Here is a 13,995-nt window from a genome sequence, read left to right as displayed (position 1 = left end):
AGACACCCCAACTTCCTCCCACATTCCAAAACATCCGGGGTCAGTTAAACGAAAACCCTATGGCTATGTTCACACTGCAGGTCAAATCAAATTATTTTGTTCACATGTGACATGATTTTTTTTCATGTAATGTGAACAGTAGACTTTCATTTTTATTTTTATACATCCAGCCTCTCTTTTGTATACAAATATACATAAATATGATGTCTTTCCGATACGTCAGAAGAATGGACGCTCAGGCTGTGCTCATCCGATCTACACGTCAGCAAAAGCCGAATATGTGCTGCGTGTGTGTAGGAGGGAGTGGGGGGGCGTTTTGGGCAGGTTGGATGGTTGTGGGATAGACCACAAACGATACAGCTACAAAGTTGTGAAGAGTAACAGTATTAATTTAATCTTTGACTTCAGTTTAATCCCACTTGAAACAAATGATAAAGTGGACATTTGTGGTGATAGTAATTCAGTGATCCATGTCAACGATGAAACGTCATCTTTAGTAGACATCTTTGAGCACTATGAGGTGTGTTGTTTTGTGTGAATGCGTGGCCCTTCACATTTGATTTTGGAATGTGAAGGACGAAATAAAAAGGTTGGATTTCGAAAGAAAATAAATAAATAAATTGGGCATTATGTCCTGCAGTCTGAACGTAGCTGAAATTGTGTGAATCTATGTCTAGACGTGCCCTGCAAGTGAGTGAGCTAGAAGAGGCCTCAGCTCAGCCACAACCCGAATGAGGATGATAGCAGTGTGTTGCTTCTCTTCTGGTTGGTTCGCTTTGTCTCATATAAAACGTGCATCACTAAACTGTTCATATCATCTCAAGTGCATGTTGGGTAGCAACATATTATGATGTTGCGATTTGCTGTGATGAGCAGACGTGATGAATAACATTTGTGAAGCGTGTGGAGCAGAACGTGGACCAGCATGTTTACCAGAGCTAGAAACCGAGCTCGTGGTGGAGGTCGAATGGGAGTGGTCCATGGCAGGAGAGGTGGATGTTGATGAACTAGTGTTCGTTCCTTCATCTGTCGTCTTCTTGAAGAAGTTGTGCTGCAGGGCGTAGAATGGCGTGATGCGGCTTTTGGGGTCATAGTCCAGCATGCGCAGAATCAGGTCTGGAGGAAGATACAATGAAAGCATGCTGAATGCTACAATTTAAAAAAGTGTTTGGGAATAAACAGCTAATAGTAAGAATAATAGAAAGGGGAACAATTAAGGTGAAAAGTGTTGGAAGCTTCTCATGTCCGGGCCCCCCACTTCTAACTTCTCCATCGAAGACAGAAAAGCTGTGACATCGCTGAGCAAGATTGACAAAGGGCAGATGCACAATAAATCTTAATGCAACAGCCTCCAATTTAGAAAAGCAATACTTGGTTTTCCAACCCAAATCCCTCCCTCTTCCCCATCGCATTAGCTTTAGGACCATCCACCAGCCTTTGAGAATGATCAAAAACCTTTGAAAAGGCATGTGCTGTTCTATTAAACCTTACATGCACCCTGTAACCTGATAAGCTTTCCACTGTAGTCACCGCTGTCCCTGAAAGATTTAAAGTGATCCTGAAATCTGTTGCCCAAATGCATCTCCTTGAAGGACGTTAAAATATACAAAATGGTCGAGTTATGGTTCGAAAAGAGGACACCTGGTCCCTAAGTTCTTAGTTATCCAAGTGTATACTATATAAATCTGCAATACCGTATGACATTGACACCCATCTGTTACCTTTACTGTTGCCATGACAAAAAATCCAGAGTTGAAAAAGCATCTCGTTTATGACTCGGAATATACTCATTATGCGAGGTTTTACACCTCAAAATAGTTCGGTCAGAGCATTCAATTATTTTGCAGCTATGCTTTTCCTGATTGTCATGATCATTGTTTGTAGTTGTAGAATGGGTAGTATTTCAGTGCAAGGACGGGGGTTAGAAATATAACTTTTTAGTTTGCAGAATTACAGAAAAGGCCAAATCCTGATGCGTTTATTTGAACATAAAACGGATACACTTGCTTGAAGCCATTATATGTCTTTCTGTTAGATGAATGGCAACGGGTTATTGGACTTTCTGCCCTCTAATGGAAAAGCATTTAATTCCTCGACCTATCATTGTACATTACTGGCATTCACAGATGTTTAAGGCGAATTTGTCATGAAAAAAAACAACAATAATTTTCAGACAAATAAATGAAATTTGATCCATTCCCTTGGCACCTCTGATAATTGGTTGGTACTCACCGAGACAGAGAACAATAGATGACAAAGAGCTGTTCTAACAGTGCCCTCTGGTGTTACTGGAGCACATTGTAGGACTGGACTTTGAGAGCATTCAAAGGTGAAAGCAATGAGCACACGAGGAGCCAAACCAGAAAAGAGTACAAATCAAAGCCCTTTACAGATGTACATACACAGTGCAGTATCGCACCGCTAACATTATGACTGGAATTCTTCCCAATATAAATAAATAGGAAGCTTATAAACTCGAAGTTGAATTACAAAGTAGTTGAAACGACACTATCTGATTGCATCTATTTATTGCGCAGCGATTTGTGCCAATTTCTAGTCATTCGAACCCTATGGTGCATCACGGTAATAGTCTCTCTATGTCATTCTAAATTTATTTCTTGGCAGTGACCGGGGCTCGAAGATATAATCACACCAATAATAGTTCTGAACCAGTGGCTCGCTGCTCAAGGCTTGTGGAATCAAAATTCATGCCATCCACATTTGAGATCACCGAGACCTTTCTCTGCAGAAGTACAGCAACTTTAAATCAGATGACAAAGGAACCAACTTGTCCACCGGCTACATTTAAATGACAAAGTAATTGATGTACTTATATGTGAAGAAAAAGATAAATGGTAAACAGGGAGTCTTTTAAGTTTATTGAACCTCCTAAACTTCATGCCACTTACACTTTATAATTGCTCAAGATTTACCTTTAAATTTCAGGTAATCACAGGGGGCATGGCCAGGTTCCCCTGCTCTCCGCCCCCCTGGACCTCCCGTCTCCACACCCAAAATCTCATGAAGACGTCGAGTGGCCGGGGGCTTGTACTCCTAAACACACACACACAGGCACACACACACACAGAAACTTTGAAGTCGGGTCAATGAGTTTCCAATCATTTGAGCGAATGCAGGCTGAAATGACTTCAACACTCAAACCTAGACGCATATTACATTCTTTTATTCGGCCTACGGAATGAGTAATGTAGGGCTGAGCGATTTTGAAAAATAAAACTAATTTGTATCCTAATAATATTGCATTTGCACTTCAACATAGGATTATTTTTTCAAGGGCCTCTTCCAATGTATTTCTTAAACACAAGCAATAAATTCACCTGTATTACGATAAACAACCTCATAGCTATGATACATCCATTTTTGGGTCAGTGTCAAGTGATGGACAACTTTGGTCCTCGAGGGCAACCGTCCTGCATGTTTTAGGTGTTTCCGTACACCAACAAACCTGATTCAAATGAGCAGGATCATTACTACGCTTCTGCAGAGCTTACTGATGAGGTGATGATTTGAATTAGGTGCGTAGGAGGAGGGAAAGACCTAAAGCATGCTGGATAGTCACCCTCAAGGACTGGAGCCGACCATCCTTGGGCTAGGCAAATGATCAAATCAAGGCAAATGAACCAAGAATTAGTATGAAAGCTAGTTAATTTATCTATGTCAATTATAGTTCACTTACTCAACACGTTGACTTGCAGTCTTTTAAGCGTACACTTTGAGAACTGTTTATTTATTATATTGCTTTGTTTTCATTTTTCTTTTTATCTTAATAGAGATCGCAGTGACATTGTAACATTATTATACAAAAACACAATTTATAGTAAGAGTGATGGTTTGGGGGTGGGGCTGTGAAATGTTTACTTCCTGGTGGGGGGAGGCGTAAGCGGAAATTGAAAAGTCTTAAAGCAAATTGCTGAACCCTAATCATTCATTTGAGGGTTGAGAACTGGTGTGCTGTCCCATCAGCAGAGATATTTTGGTTTTGCATGTATGCTTTGTTTGTTCAGCAGACTGCGAATTTCGCCCCACAGATTAAAAAAAGTTGAATGAAATGAACCAAGAAATGAACCACCAGGACACCCTAGGCCGTAGTTCGATGATCGACTTTGTAGTTGTATCATCGGATTTGCGGCCGCATGTTCTGGACACTCGGGTGAAGAGAGGGGCGGAGCTGTCAACTGATCACCACCTGGTGGTGAGTAGGCTCCGATGGTGGGGGAAGATGCCGGTCCGTCCTGGCAGACCCAAACGTATTGTGAGGGTTTGTTGGGAGCGTCTGGCGGAATCCCCTGTCAGAAGGAGTTTCAACTCCCACCTCCGACAGAGCTTTTCCCATGTTCCGGGGGAGACGGGGGACATTGAGTCCGAGTGGACCATGTTCCGTGCCTCTATTGTTGAGGCGGCCAATCTGAGTTGTGGCCGTAAGGTGGTTGGTGCCTGTCGTGGCGGCAACCCTCGTACTCGCTGGTGGACACCAGCAGTAAGGGATGCCGTCAAGCTGAAGAAGGAGTCATATCGAGCCTTTATGGCCTGTGGGACCCCAGAGGCAGCTGACGGGTACCGACTGGCCAAGCGGAACGCAGCTTCGGTGGTCGCCGAGGCAAAAACCCGAGCATGGGAAGAGTTCGGTGAGGCCATGGAAGCCGACTTCCGGACGGCTTCGAGGAAATTCTGGTCCACCATCCGACGTCTCAGGAGGGGGAAGCAGTGCACCACGAACACTGTGTACAGTGGGGATGGAGCGCTGCTGACTTCGACTCGGGACGTTGTGAACCGGTGGGCAGAGTACTTCGAAGACCTCCTCAACTCCACCAACATGCCTTCCTTGGAGGAAGCAGAGCCTGGGGACTCTGAGGTGGGCTCTCCTATCTCTGTGGTTGAAGTCACCGATGTGGTTAAAAAGCTCCTGGTTGGCAAGGCCCCAGGGGTGGATGAGAACCGCCCGGAGTTCCTCAAGGTTCTGGATGTTGTGGGGCTGTCCTGGTTGACACGCCTCTGCAAAATCGCGTGGTCAACGGGGAGAGTGCCTCTGGATTGGCAGGCCGGGGTGGTAGTCCCTCTTTTTAAAAAGGGGGACCGGAGGGTGTGTTCCAACTACAGAGGGATCACACTCCTCAGCCTCCCTGGTAAGGTCTATTCAGGGGTGCTGGAGAAGAGGGTCCGTCAGGAAGTCGAGCCTCAGATTGAGGAGGAGCAGTGTGGTTTTCGTCCCGGCCGTGGAACAGTGGACCAGCTCTACACCCTTAGCAGGGTTCTCGAGGGTATGTGGGAATTCGCCCAACCAGTCTACATGTGTTTTGTGGACTTGGAGAAGGCGTTTGACCGTGTCCCTCGGGGAGTTCTGTGGGGGGTGCTTCGTGGGTATGGAGTACCGAACCCCCTGATACGGGCTGTTCGGTCACTATACCACCGATGTCAGAGTTTGGTCCGCATTGCCGGCAGTAAGTCGGAATCGTTTCCAGTGAGGGTAGGACTCCGCCAAGGCTGCCCTTTGTCACCGATTCTGTTCATAACCTTCATGGACAGAATCTCTAGGCGCAGCCGAAGCGTTGAGGGGGTCCGTTTTGGTGGCCTCAGTATTGCATCCCTGCTTTTTGCAGATGATGTGGTGCTGTTGGCTCCTTCAAACGGGGCTCTCCAACTCTCACTGGAGCGTTTCGCAGCCGAGTGTGAAGCGGTTGGGATGAAAATCAGCACCTCCAAATCTGAAACCATGGTCCTCAGTCGGAAAAGGGTCGAGTGCCCCCTCCAGGTCGGGGGGGAGATCTTGCCCCAAGTGGAGGAGTTTAAGTATCTTGGGGTCTTGTTCACGAGTGAGGGCAGGAGGGAGCGAGAGATCGACAGGCGGATCGGTGCAGCGTCTGCTGTGATGCGGACGTTGTATCGGTCTGTCGTGGTGAAGAAGGAGCTGAGCCAAAGGGCGAAGCTCTCAATTTACCGGTCGATCTACGTTCCAACCCTCATCTATGGTCACGAGCTATGGGTCGTGACCGAAAGAACGAGATCCCGGATACAAGCGGCCGAAATGAGTTTTCTCCGCAGGGTGTCCAGGCTCTCCCTTAGAGATAAGGTGAGAAGCTCGGTCATCCGGGAGGGGCTCCGAGTCGAGCCGCTTCTCCTCCACATCGAGAGGAGCCAGATGAGGTGGCTTGGGCATCTGATTCGGATGCCTCCTGAACGCCTCCCTGGTGAGGTGTTCCGGGCATGTCCCACCGGGAGGAGACCCCGAGGAAGACCCAGGACACGCTGGAGAGACTATGTCACCCAGCTGGCCTGGGAACGCCTCGGGATCCCCCGGGGAGAGCTGGAAGAAGTAGCTAGGGAGAGGGAAGTCTGGGCTTCCCTGCTAAAGCTGTTGCCCCCGCGACCCGGCCCCGGATAAGCGGTAGAAGATGGATGGATGGATGGATGAATGAAATTATAAGTAAGTAAGTAAGTAAGTAAGTGTGATAATATTGTGTTACACCGTTTTTTTGTTTTTTAAGTTGAAAAGTGTGAATGAATCTGAAATGTGATACCTTCTTGATATCCTTGTTCTTCTTCACTGTCCATAGCCCATCTGACAGTTTGTCAAAATACTTTCTGGCTTTAGGAGCTGCATCTAACATGTGGCTAGGAGGGACCCCCAACACTTCAACAATTTTGTTCATCTGGTCAACCTAAACAAAACGACACACAATTTTACATCTGAGAAACATTTTGAGGATGGTGATGATTACACTACAGCTCAGAGGAGTGGGATAAAAAAAGGTTGCAGTAACGGTGTACATTGAAAATTAACCTCATTAGAGCCACTGAAGAGAGGTTCTCCTGTGTGCATCTCCACCAAGATGCATCCTAGAGACCACATGTCAATTGCCAGGTCATATGGCATTCCCAACAGAACCTCAGGGGAGCGGTAAAACCTGCTCTGAATATACTGATAGATCTGATGGGAGGGTGAGAAAAGAGTTGAATCAGTTCAACATGCTGAATGTATTTCAGTAAATGTTCTGATAAAAGCCATTTTGAGAGTATGTTTAAAAGCGGTTCACGGTTTTTGACAGGAATGTTGAAATCATATGCTCTATATGACTAGTTCTCACCCTCTGCCCGAGCTGGCAGGACGATCCAAAGTCGACTATCTTGATGGCAGATCTCTTGGGATTACACAGCAGGATGTTTTCTGGTTTCAGGTCGCAGTGGATAATAGACAGTTCTGGAGTGGCCAGGAATAATAATGCTGTGCACAAAAGAATTGATTGTTAATTGGTGGCACCGTCTCATATGCCAACACTGGTCAAGGAGTAGCTAAAGCCCGTATCTCACCGAGGGGCAACGGTTTGCGTTTTGTTTTTTGTCAAGGTTCATTCAAGGTTGTATCAAAACATGTTAATTTTTTTTTGCAACAAGAAAAAATGTTTGCCATCGTTATAACCATTTGCGAATGTTTGATGAACGTCATTGAAACCTTTTGAAATAGTGAAAGAATCTTTTTGGTAAAACAAACAAAACAACATCCAGGCCCTGAGCAAACACTCGGGTTTAAAAATGTCATATCCCATTATCATGAGCAAATTTATCAAAATTCTCAGTCTTATGAACGTATTCAATTACGGAAAACATTAGCCATAGCATCAGTAGCTAACAGTATGGGGTGATGCTTAAAAATGACAATGGTGTCATAGGACAGGACGCTTTCATCTCTCAGTGAACAAAGTCAAATGCAAGATATAGATACTGTATGGTGGTGAGCTCTTTTTGGTCTTCATGATAGTCGTATTGAATCTATTTAGACAACGAGCATCAACATCTCATCCTGCTTTGGCAAAACGACGACAACATTTTTGTCTGTCAGGAAGTCTCCCGGGGAAAGAGCCAGATTCAGACTGCAGGACAGGACTTCATTCGGACAAACTGAGGATAATTCTGGTGCAATAAGGCACATCGTACTGTAAGAAATACATGAATATAGAACATATGCTCCCTTTTAATTACCAGTAACTAACTTGTTCTTCTAGGATTACCCGGGTGGTGCTCACTTTAGAGTCCCTTGCCTGACATTTGGGTTGACACTATTTTTAGGCTGACCCAACAACGGGCCAAAAGCCAGTTGGCTGATAGAGACACTGGTGCACTCACTGCCCTAGTATATGCATGGGTGTTTGAGTGTGCGTGTATGTGTTTGTTCGACTGTATACTCTACCTGTACAAAGCTGTTGTGCAAATTTCCGAGTGAGGTTAAGGGACACCCCTCTGAAGTTGGTGTTCCTCAACAGATCATACAGATTGTAGCTCAACAGCTCAAACACCAAACAAAGATGATTCCTAAACATAAAGTGACGCTTCAGGTGGACTACAAACAGAAACAGACACACGCACACAAACACAGAAGGGAGACATGTCGTTGAGTGACATGAGAATAAGGTCAAGGAGATGCACAATAACATTTCCTGTTTCGACATCTGTGCAGAATATCCTTCGAGTTTCAAGTGACACTTGAAGTTTCAACACTTGAAGTAGCTCGACAACGGAGTGTTATTTCCTCACAAAATTACATTTCCTACCTGTTTTCCAATCATCAAGGATTGTACTCATTGGACCTTTTACATTTAGCATTCTCGTAAGCATGTATCAAATGGTGCAAAGACATTCATACAAGTAGACAACCCATAACTTACACACATGCAATCCCACTAATCACTAAGTGTACATTTCAACCCACCTATGTAATATTTCATCTCGGTATCATGCTTGTTCATGAGCTCCAACAGGCGAAGTTCAATCTGTGCCTGGTTTAGAAATGCCTTTTTGTTCTTGATGATCTTGATGGCGACCCATTCCTGCTCATGGTGGTCATAGGCCTTCACCACCTGTGCGCACATTGCAAACGTGAGATGGGGATGGAATCAGCTTGATATACTACTCAATCATCAAATAACTGTTTATAAGAAACTTTGGGAATGAACTGTGCAGGATTTTGTCCTGACATGTAGCGAATCACTTTGTACAGTCGATGCTGTCGCAGAGCAATGGGGGAATCTCCCAAAATGTACAGCACATTAGTTACCGTAAATGGAAACTCTTAAGTTGTCGCTGTAAATGCCTGTCTTTGTTGACGGCCCTAAGGTTGACTGGTGACGGATTGATGGATGGATGATAGATAGATTTCCGGCAACATTCTATCTTCTAACTTTTTCTCTGGTCATCATGACATTACTAGATACACATTTTGAGCTTTTAGAGAGGTGTTTCCTGAGCCCTCACCTGTCCAAAGGAGCCTTTCCCAATCAATGAGTCTATTTCATAGCGGTCCAGCCACTTTTCTCCATTTTTGACGATATAATCATAATTGTCGTCATCATAGCCGTCGTTGTAGACCTTTCTCTCTTTCTTAGTACTGCTATCTTCAGGAGGGACCTGCTGGGCTCGCCGCTTCTTTTTTGTATAATACACCTGAGGAGAAAAATAGCTTTAGTCTCTCAATGCAAGTCAAATGAAACTTATCTTCTCCTTCTGCATTGCATTAACAAAAAACATGGCGTGGTTCTGAAATGGTTGTTTGTTTTTTTTGTTTCATTTTTTTTCCCGACCCACTGACCTCATGGATGAACTTAAAGACTTACGGCACATCTGTTTATCGTCACTATGTTTAGATGTCATTTTAATGCAACTAAATAACATTTTATGAGTCAGAATTTGTTTAATGACAACCCAATTCAATACGAAAAAAACAATATAAACAAAAAAGAGATGAGAATAGGGGAAATACTATATGCATTGTATCCACGCATGTTTGTATGCATGTCAATCCCCAACCCACATATCTAAAAAAATAAACACATGAATGCCACTTGAATCATGTCACATAAACCAGAGATAGAAATAAGCAAACCCCAAATTGAATATGGACAGTTTTTTGTTTCCGGTGTCGTACCTCATTGATGTGCTTGTATGTTTTGATGAGGTCTACAGAGAGTTTCCGCAATGGGGCACTGGCAGGGTCTCTGAAACTAGGGGGGATCCTCCGCTGGAGTATGGTCATATCAGACAGCACCTGCCGAGGAATAGCAACACATTATCAGCAACGTTCTATTCTAGTGAAGGAAAGACGCAGCATAAAATAAATGTCCTCACAACAAAGGTTCATTTCATTCAATGTCAGCTCACCACCCCATAAAAATCAACCAAAAGTAAGAGATCATGAGGAGCCATTATTACATTATTTTGAGGAGGTAAAGAGAGTTTCAATGATCAATCAATCAGTCAATACTGGTTAAAGGCTAAGCAGGGATGCCATCATCAGCCTGTGAACATTGGGTAAGTGATGCAAACGGGTGGCATTGATATAAGGTCAATGCCGTCTACATTGTGGGTGGCAGGTTGAGGTGTGCAATCTGGTCAAAAATGCTGATACAGGTAATTTCATATCCTGATAACAAAATAGGGCTGAACAATTATCAAAAATCAAATTCTTCCCTCCAAATTGTGATTGTGATTTAATTAGCAAGTATTTTTCCATTGCGGATTGGAGATGGTATATTATTTAAGTGAGGGCGTATGTGTGAAAAGTTATGGCTTGCCACTGTAGAATACTAAGGTAAAGGAAAACGAATAACTTATTAACATGTGAGACATTTTCAGACTAAAATTATAGGTAAAAAAGTATCTATTAAATAATAAATACTTTTGACGTACATTCTTGTACGTCTTCACCACAACAAAATAATTCTGCCTTGGTTGCCATCCAGCCAGCCCCTACCAGGAAGTAAGCAGAGATACTTTTGCCACTAGTTGAGATGAGAAGTCGCCCGCACCTGAACAAGATGCATCTTTCATTGCTTCAAAAGAAAGCCGCAGCTACGCTCATTTTAAGGACGAGGAGACAAGCAGCAAAAAAGGGATTGGGTGCATCCTTTTCAAATGGCTCGGCATGAACTTGGAGTATAAGCTCGTTCATGAGCTTGTTCCACCAAGACCGCTTTGAGGTATATATCAGGAAAAACAGGGAGCAGCGTCCCCCTAAACACATCACTGAAAGTCATCTCTTGTGTGTCCCAAAGCTCGAGACACCGCACTTATTAAGGGTTACAATACAATACAATACATGCTGATTTATATAGCGCTTTCATTGTCATCGTGTAATTCTCAGTTAGAAAAAAAGCCTGCCAAAATACAGCTGTAGCACTAAATTTCTCTGCCAGATCGTCTGCTCCACAAGATCTATTCACATTTATATAGTTACCGGTATATAGGAGTAAAAGTGCACCATTCGTGCCTTTAGTTCGTTCGTAAAATTTCCAGTACCATGTCATCTTGCTTTACTGTATATATCTTGTCGGCCTGTGAAATTCCTGCACAGCTAAAATATCATACCGGAAATGACAGATTCAATCACGGGAAAGAGGCAGAGGTGTGGTGCCTCATCTCCAGTATGTAAAAAGCTAACTAAACATAATTTTGCGTTTCTGTTGCAGAAACCAATCACAATCACACAATAATAACGTCTTCTGAAGCATAATTTTTCCCCCACTGTCAGTGCTTCAAAACTGAATCAAAACATTCTAGAATCATTTGGTGGGAAGGTGGGAGTTAGGCATCGCCTACTGTAGGTCACATCAAAGTGGCGGCTCTCCTGTCGTAATGCAGAATTCCAGCCAAGGGGTGGACTGCAACTAAATGTCGGAGAACCCTGACCATTAGCCTTTTGTACATCCAATAATGCAAGAGATTCCTATGCAGTAAGATTTATGGAAGATTGGAAAAAAGGAGAGGAAAAGACAGGAAGCTGCATAATTCTCAATCAGGGATGTCATGAATGTTGTGGAAGTTCTCCCATAGGGAAGAAAAATATGCACACCCGGTAGCCACCACAGGAACCCTAACTGCAGAAGGTTTCTAAGGGAAACCAATACAGTATATGGGTATTATATGCACTGTAGGTCTAACAGAGATAACAAACCTACCTGCAAAGACAGCAAGAGTAAGCATGATTCCATCTGACTATGAGTGTAAAAGTCACAAGGTCTTTATAGAATAATGACTCCTTCGTCTAAATTTATGTAACAGGACTGGAAAAGCAAACACAGCAAGAGGAAACATGATTCCACAGGACCAAGAATGTCAAAGTAAAACAAAATGTACTGTGGTCTTTGTAGTTTGTGTTGCAATGCACTAGCATGTGTAGTATTTTATGGCAAACAACTGTTTTTTCCCTGTTGAATTTTCCAAACTTCTATTTTGGGACCCATTTTCCCAAAATTTTGTTTCGAGGTTCCAAAATGCCTCGTCAATTAAAATGACTATCCAGCATGTTTTTAATGTTTCCCTCCTCCAACACACCTGATTCTAAGGATCAGTATCGTTATTCGGCTCCAGTTTGAGACTTATGGCTTAATGCCATGTTCCTCTGCCAAATGTATTTCTGGAAGGGGCACTGCATTACCTGCTGCTGTTCGGCCATGGAGTGGATGGAGCTGAAGGAGGGGTGTGTATGTGTGTGCTGGCTGGTCATGGCTGGCTCAGCGAGGGAGAAGCCCTGGGCAGTAGAGGAGGAGGAGGAGGAGGAGGAGGAGGAGGTGGAGGTGGGCGGACATCCTGAGCTGCTTACACCTGAAGAGACAGATTAAGACAAGAGACATGATTAAATAGGGAATCCCCATCATTCTAATCATTCAGTATCCTTCTTTGTCCTAAAAAGTTCATTTCTTGTTCCAAAAAATAAAAAAATAATTTACCGGTATATTACAATAATAAAAGAAATGTTTTATCCTCACATAGATCACCGTTGATTTGTGTAAAATCCAGGAAAGGCAAATTTGGCCAAGCCACCTGTAGGCTTTATGCATATTACCAACTCGTGGAAAAATACAGAACACACCTGTCGTCTTGTGTTGTACACTTTGATGTGAGGAGACTTGATCACTGAATCCAACTGCTGACATCTGAATATGTAATGCAAGTTACCAACTAGTTGTTGCCAAATTCAGAAGACATGTCTGCAGTCGCTCGATGTACATTTTGATGTGAGCAGGAGCCAAGAGTTGATCACTGAATCCAACAACTTTATGAACACAATAGGCTCTATGACTGCGAAACAAAAGTGGTACTTCCCGAATTAATTGATGTATACATACATTCTCTCTCATTGTCTTTCACTCAACTACAAAATTAAGGCTTTGGAGAAGCCAGGTCAAACTCCAAAATAGTAGGTTAAGTGGGGCCATTACTTTTAAGGTTAACATTTAAGTGCAATTTTTAAAAAGGTGACAAAAATAATTCACATTTTAAATATCAAGTTAGGGGAAAAATGTCATAATACAAAAAGAAACATTTATTCTCAGTAGTAATACGTAGTAGTAGTAGTAATTCTAAGTAAGCAAATACGTATGCTCTGAGCTACTAATACAAAATTAACAATCGAAATAGTCATTCAAACAAGGATTCATTGTCTGACCTCAAGTTAAAAAAAAATAGTGGAAAATGAACATTTTCTTCTTCTGTGCAATTATGTCTAAATATTGCAACTACATGAATATGGATATGTAATGACCACTACAAAGCATTCAAAGGAAGAATATGTGATGCTTTTGTGGCATACCTCAAATCAAAGGCAAATATACTTGGCCGTGAGTGCCAGTTATTTTGAGAGACTGATACAAGAAGCTGAGGGCAAAAGAACCACAATCTGACATTGGAAATGTCATTGTCATTAAATTCCCTTAAAAAAGCAAATCAATTATTCAAAAAGACTTATATGAGGGTCATTCAGTCATGTAAACTAAAAAGTAAATTACAATGTATTGCTCCTGTCTGAGCATACTTTAGAAACATTTTACGTTTATTGCCAAACAGCATCGATAAGCCGACTTCCCGGTATTGTCACACACAAATGCAGCAAAATTGACATGCAGCCAAAAAAAATAAAACATTAACTCATTCACTCCCGAATATGTTTTTAAACCTCTTTTCAGACTTGGTCCAGAATTGGCTGGTACT

The 13,995-nt window shown here is 42.9% G+C and overlaps 1 protein-coding gene across 2 annotated transcripts in view; it reads right to left on the bottom strand.

The window, feature by feature from the left end:
* Window positions 1–13,995, bottom strand: part of dyrk1b (dual-specificity tyrosine-(Y)-phosphorylation regulated kinase 1B) — a 55,094-nt gene that overhangs the window by 2,514 nt on the left and 38,585 nt on the right. For both annotated transcript variants that reach the window (XM_052066553.1, XM_052066552.1), the window contains exons 2-11: window positions 12,443–12,609; window positions 9,935–10,054; window positions 9,265–9,453; window positions 8,723–8,870; window positions 8,204–8,353; window positions 7,104–7,240; window positions 6,800–6,946; window positions 6,537–6,677; window positions 2,934–3,054; window positions 934–1,116 (exon numbers count right to left, since the gene is read on the bottom strand). In XM_052066553.1, the coding sequence (XP_051922513.1) occupies window positions 934–1,116; window positions 2,934–3,054; window positions 6,537–6,677; window positions 6,800–6,946; window positions 7,104–7,240; window positions 8,204–8,353; window positions 8,723–8,870; window positions 9,265–9,453; window positions 9,935–10,054; window positions 12,443–12,511 (1,405 nt within the window). In that variant the 5' untranslated portion in view covers window positions 12,512–12,609. The remainder of the gene's footprint in view (window positions 1–933; window positions 1,117–2,933; window positions 3,055–6,536; window positions 6,678–6,799; window positions 6,947–7,103; window positions 7,241–8,203; window positions 8,354–8,722; window positions 8,871–9,264; window positions 9,454–9,934; window positions 10,055–12,442; window positions 12,610–13,995) is intronic.

Source organism: Hippocampus zosterae, chromosome 5 (assembly GCF_025434085.1).
Source record: "Hippocampus zosterae strain Florida chromosome 5, ASM2543408v3, whole genome shotgun sequence".
Lineage (NCBI taxonomy): Eukaryota > Metazoa > Chordata > Actinopteri > Syngnathiformes > Syngnathidae > Hippocampus > Hippocampus zosterae.
The sequence above is the reverse complement of the archived record's forward strand: the minus strand, read 5'-3'. Positions and strand labels throughout refer to the sequence as shown.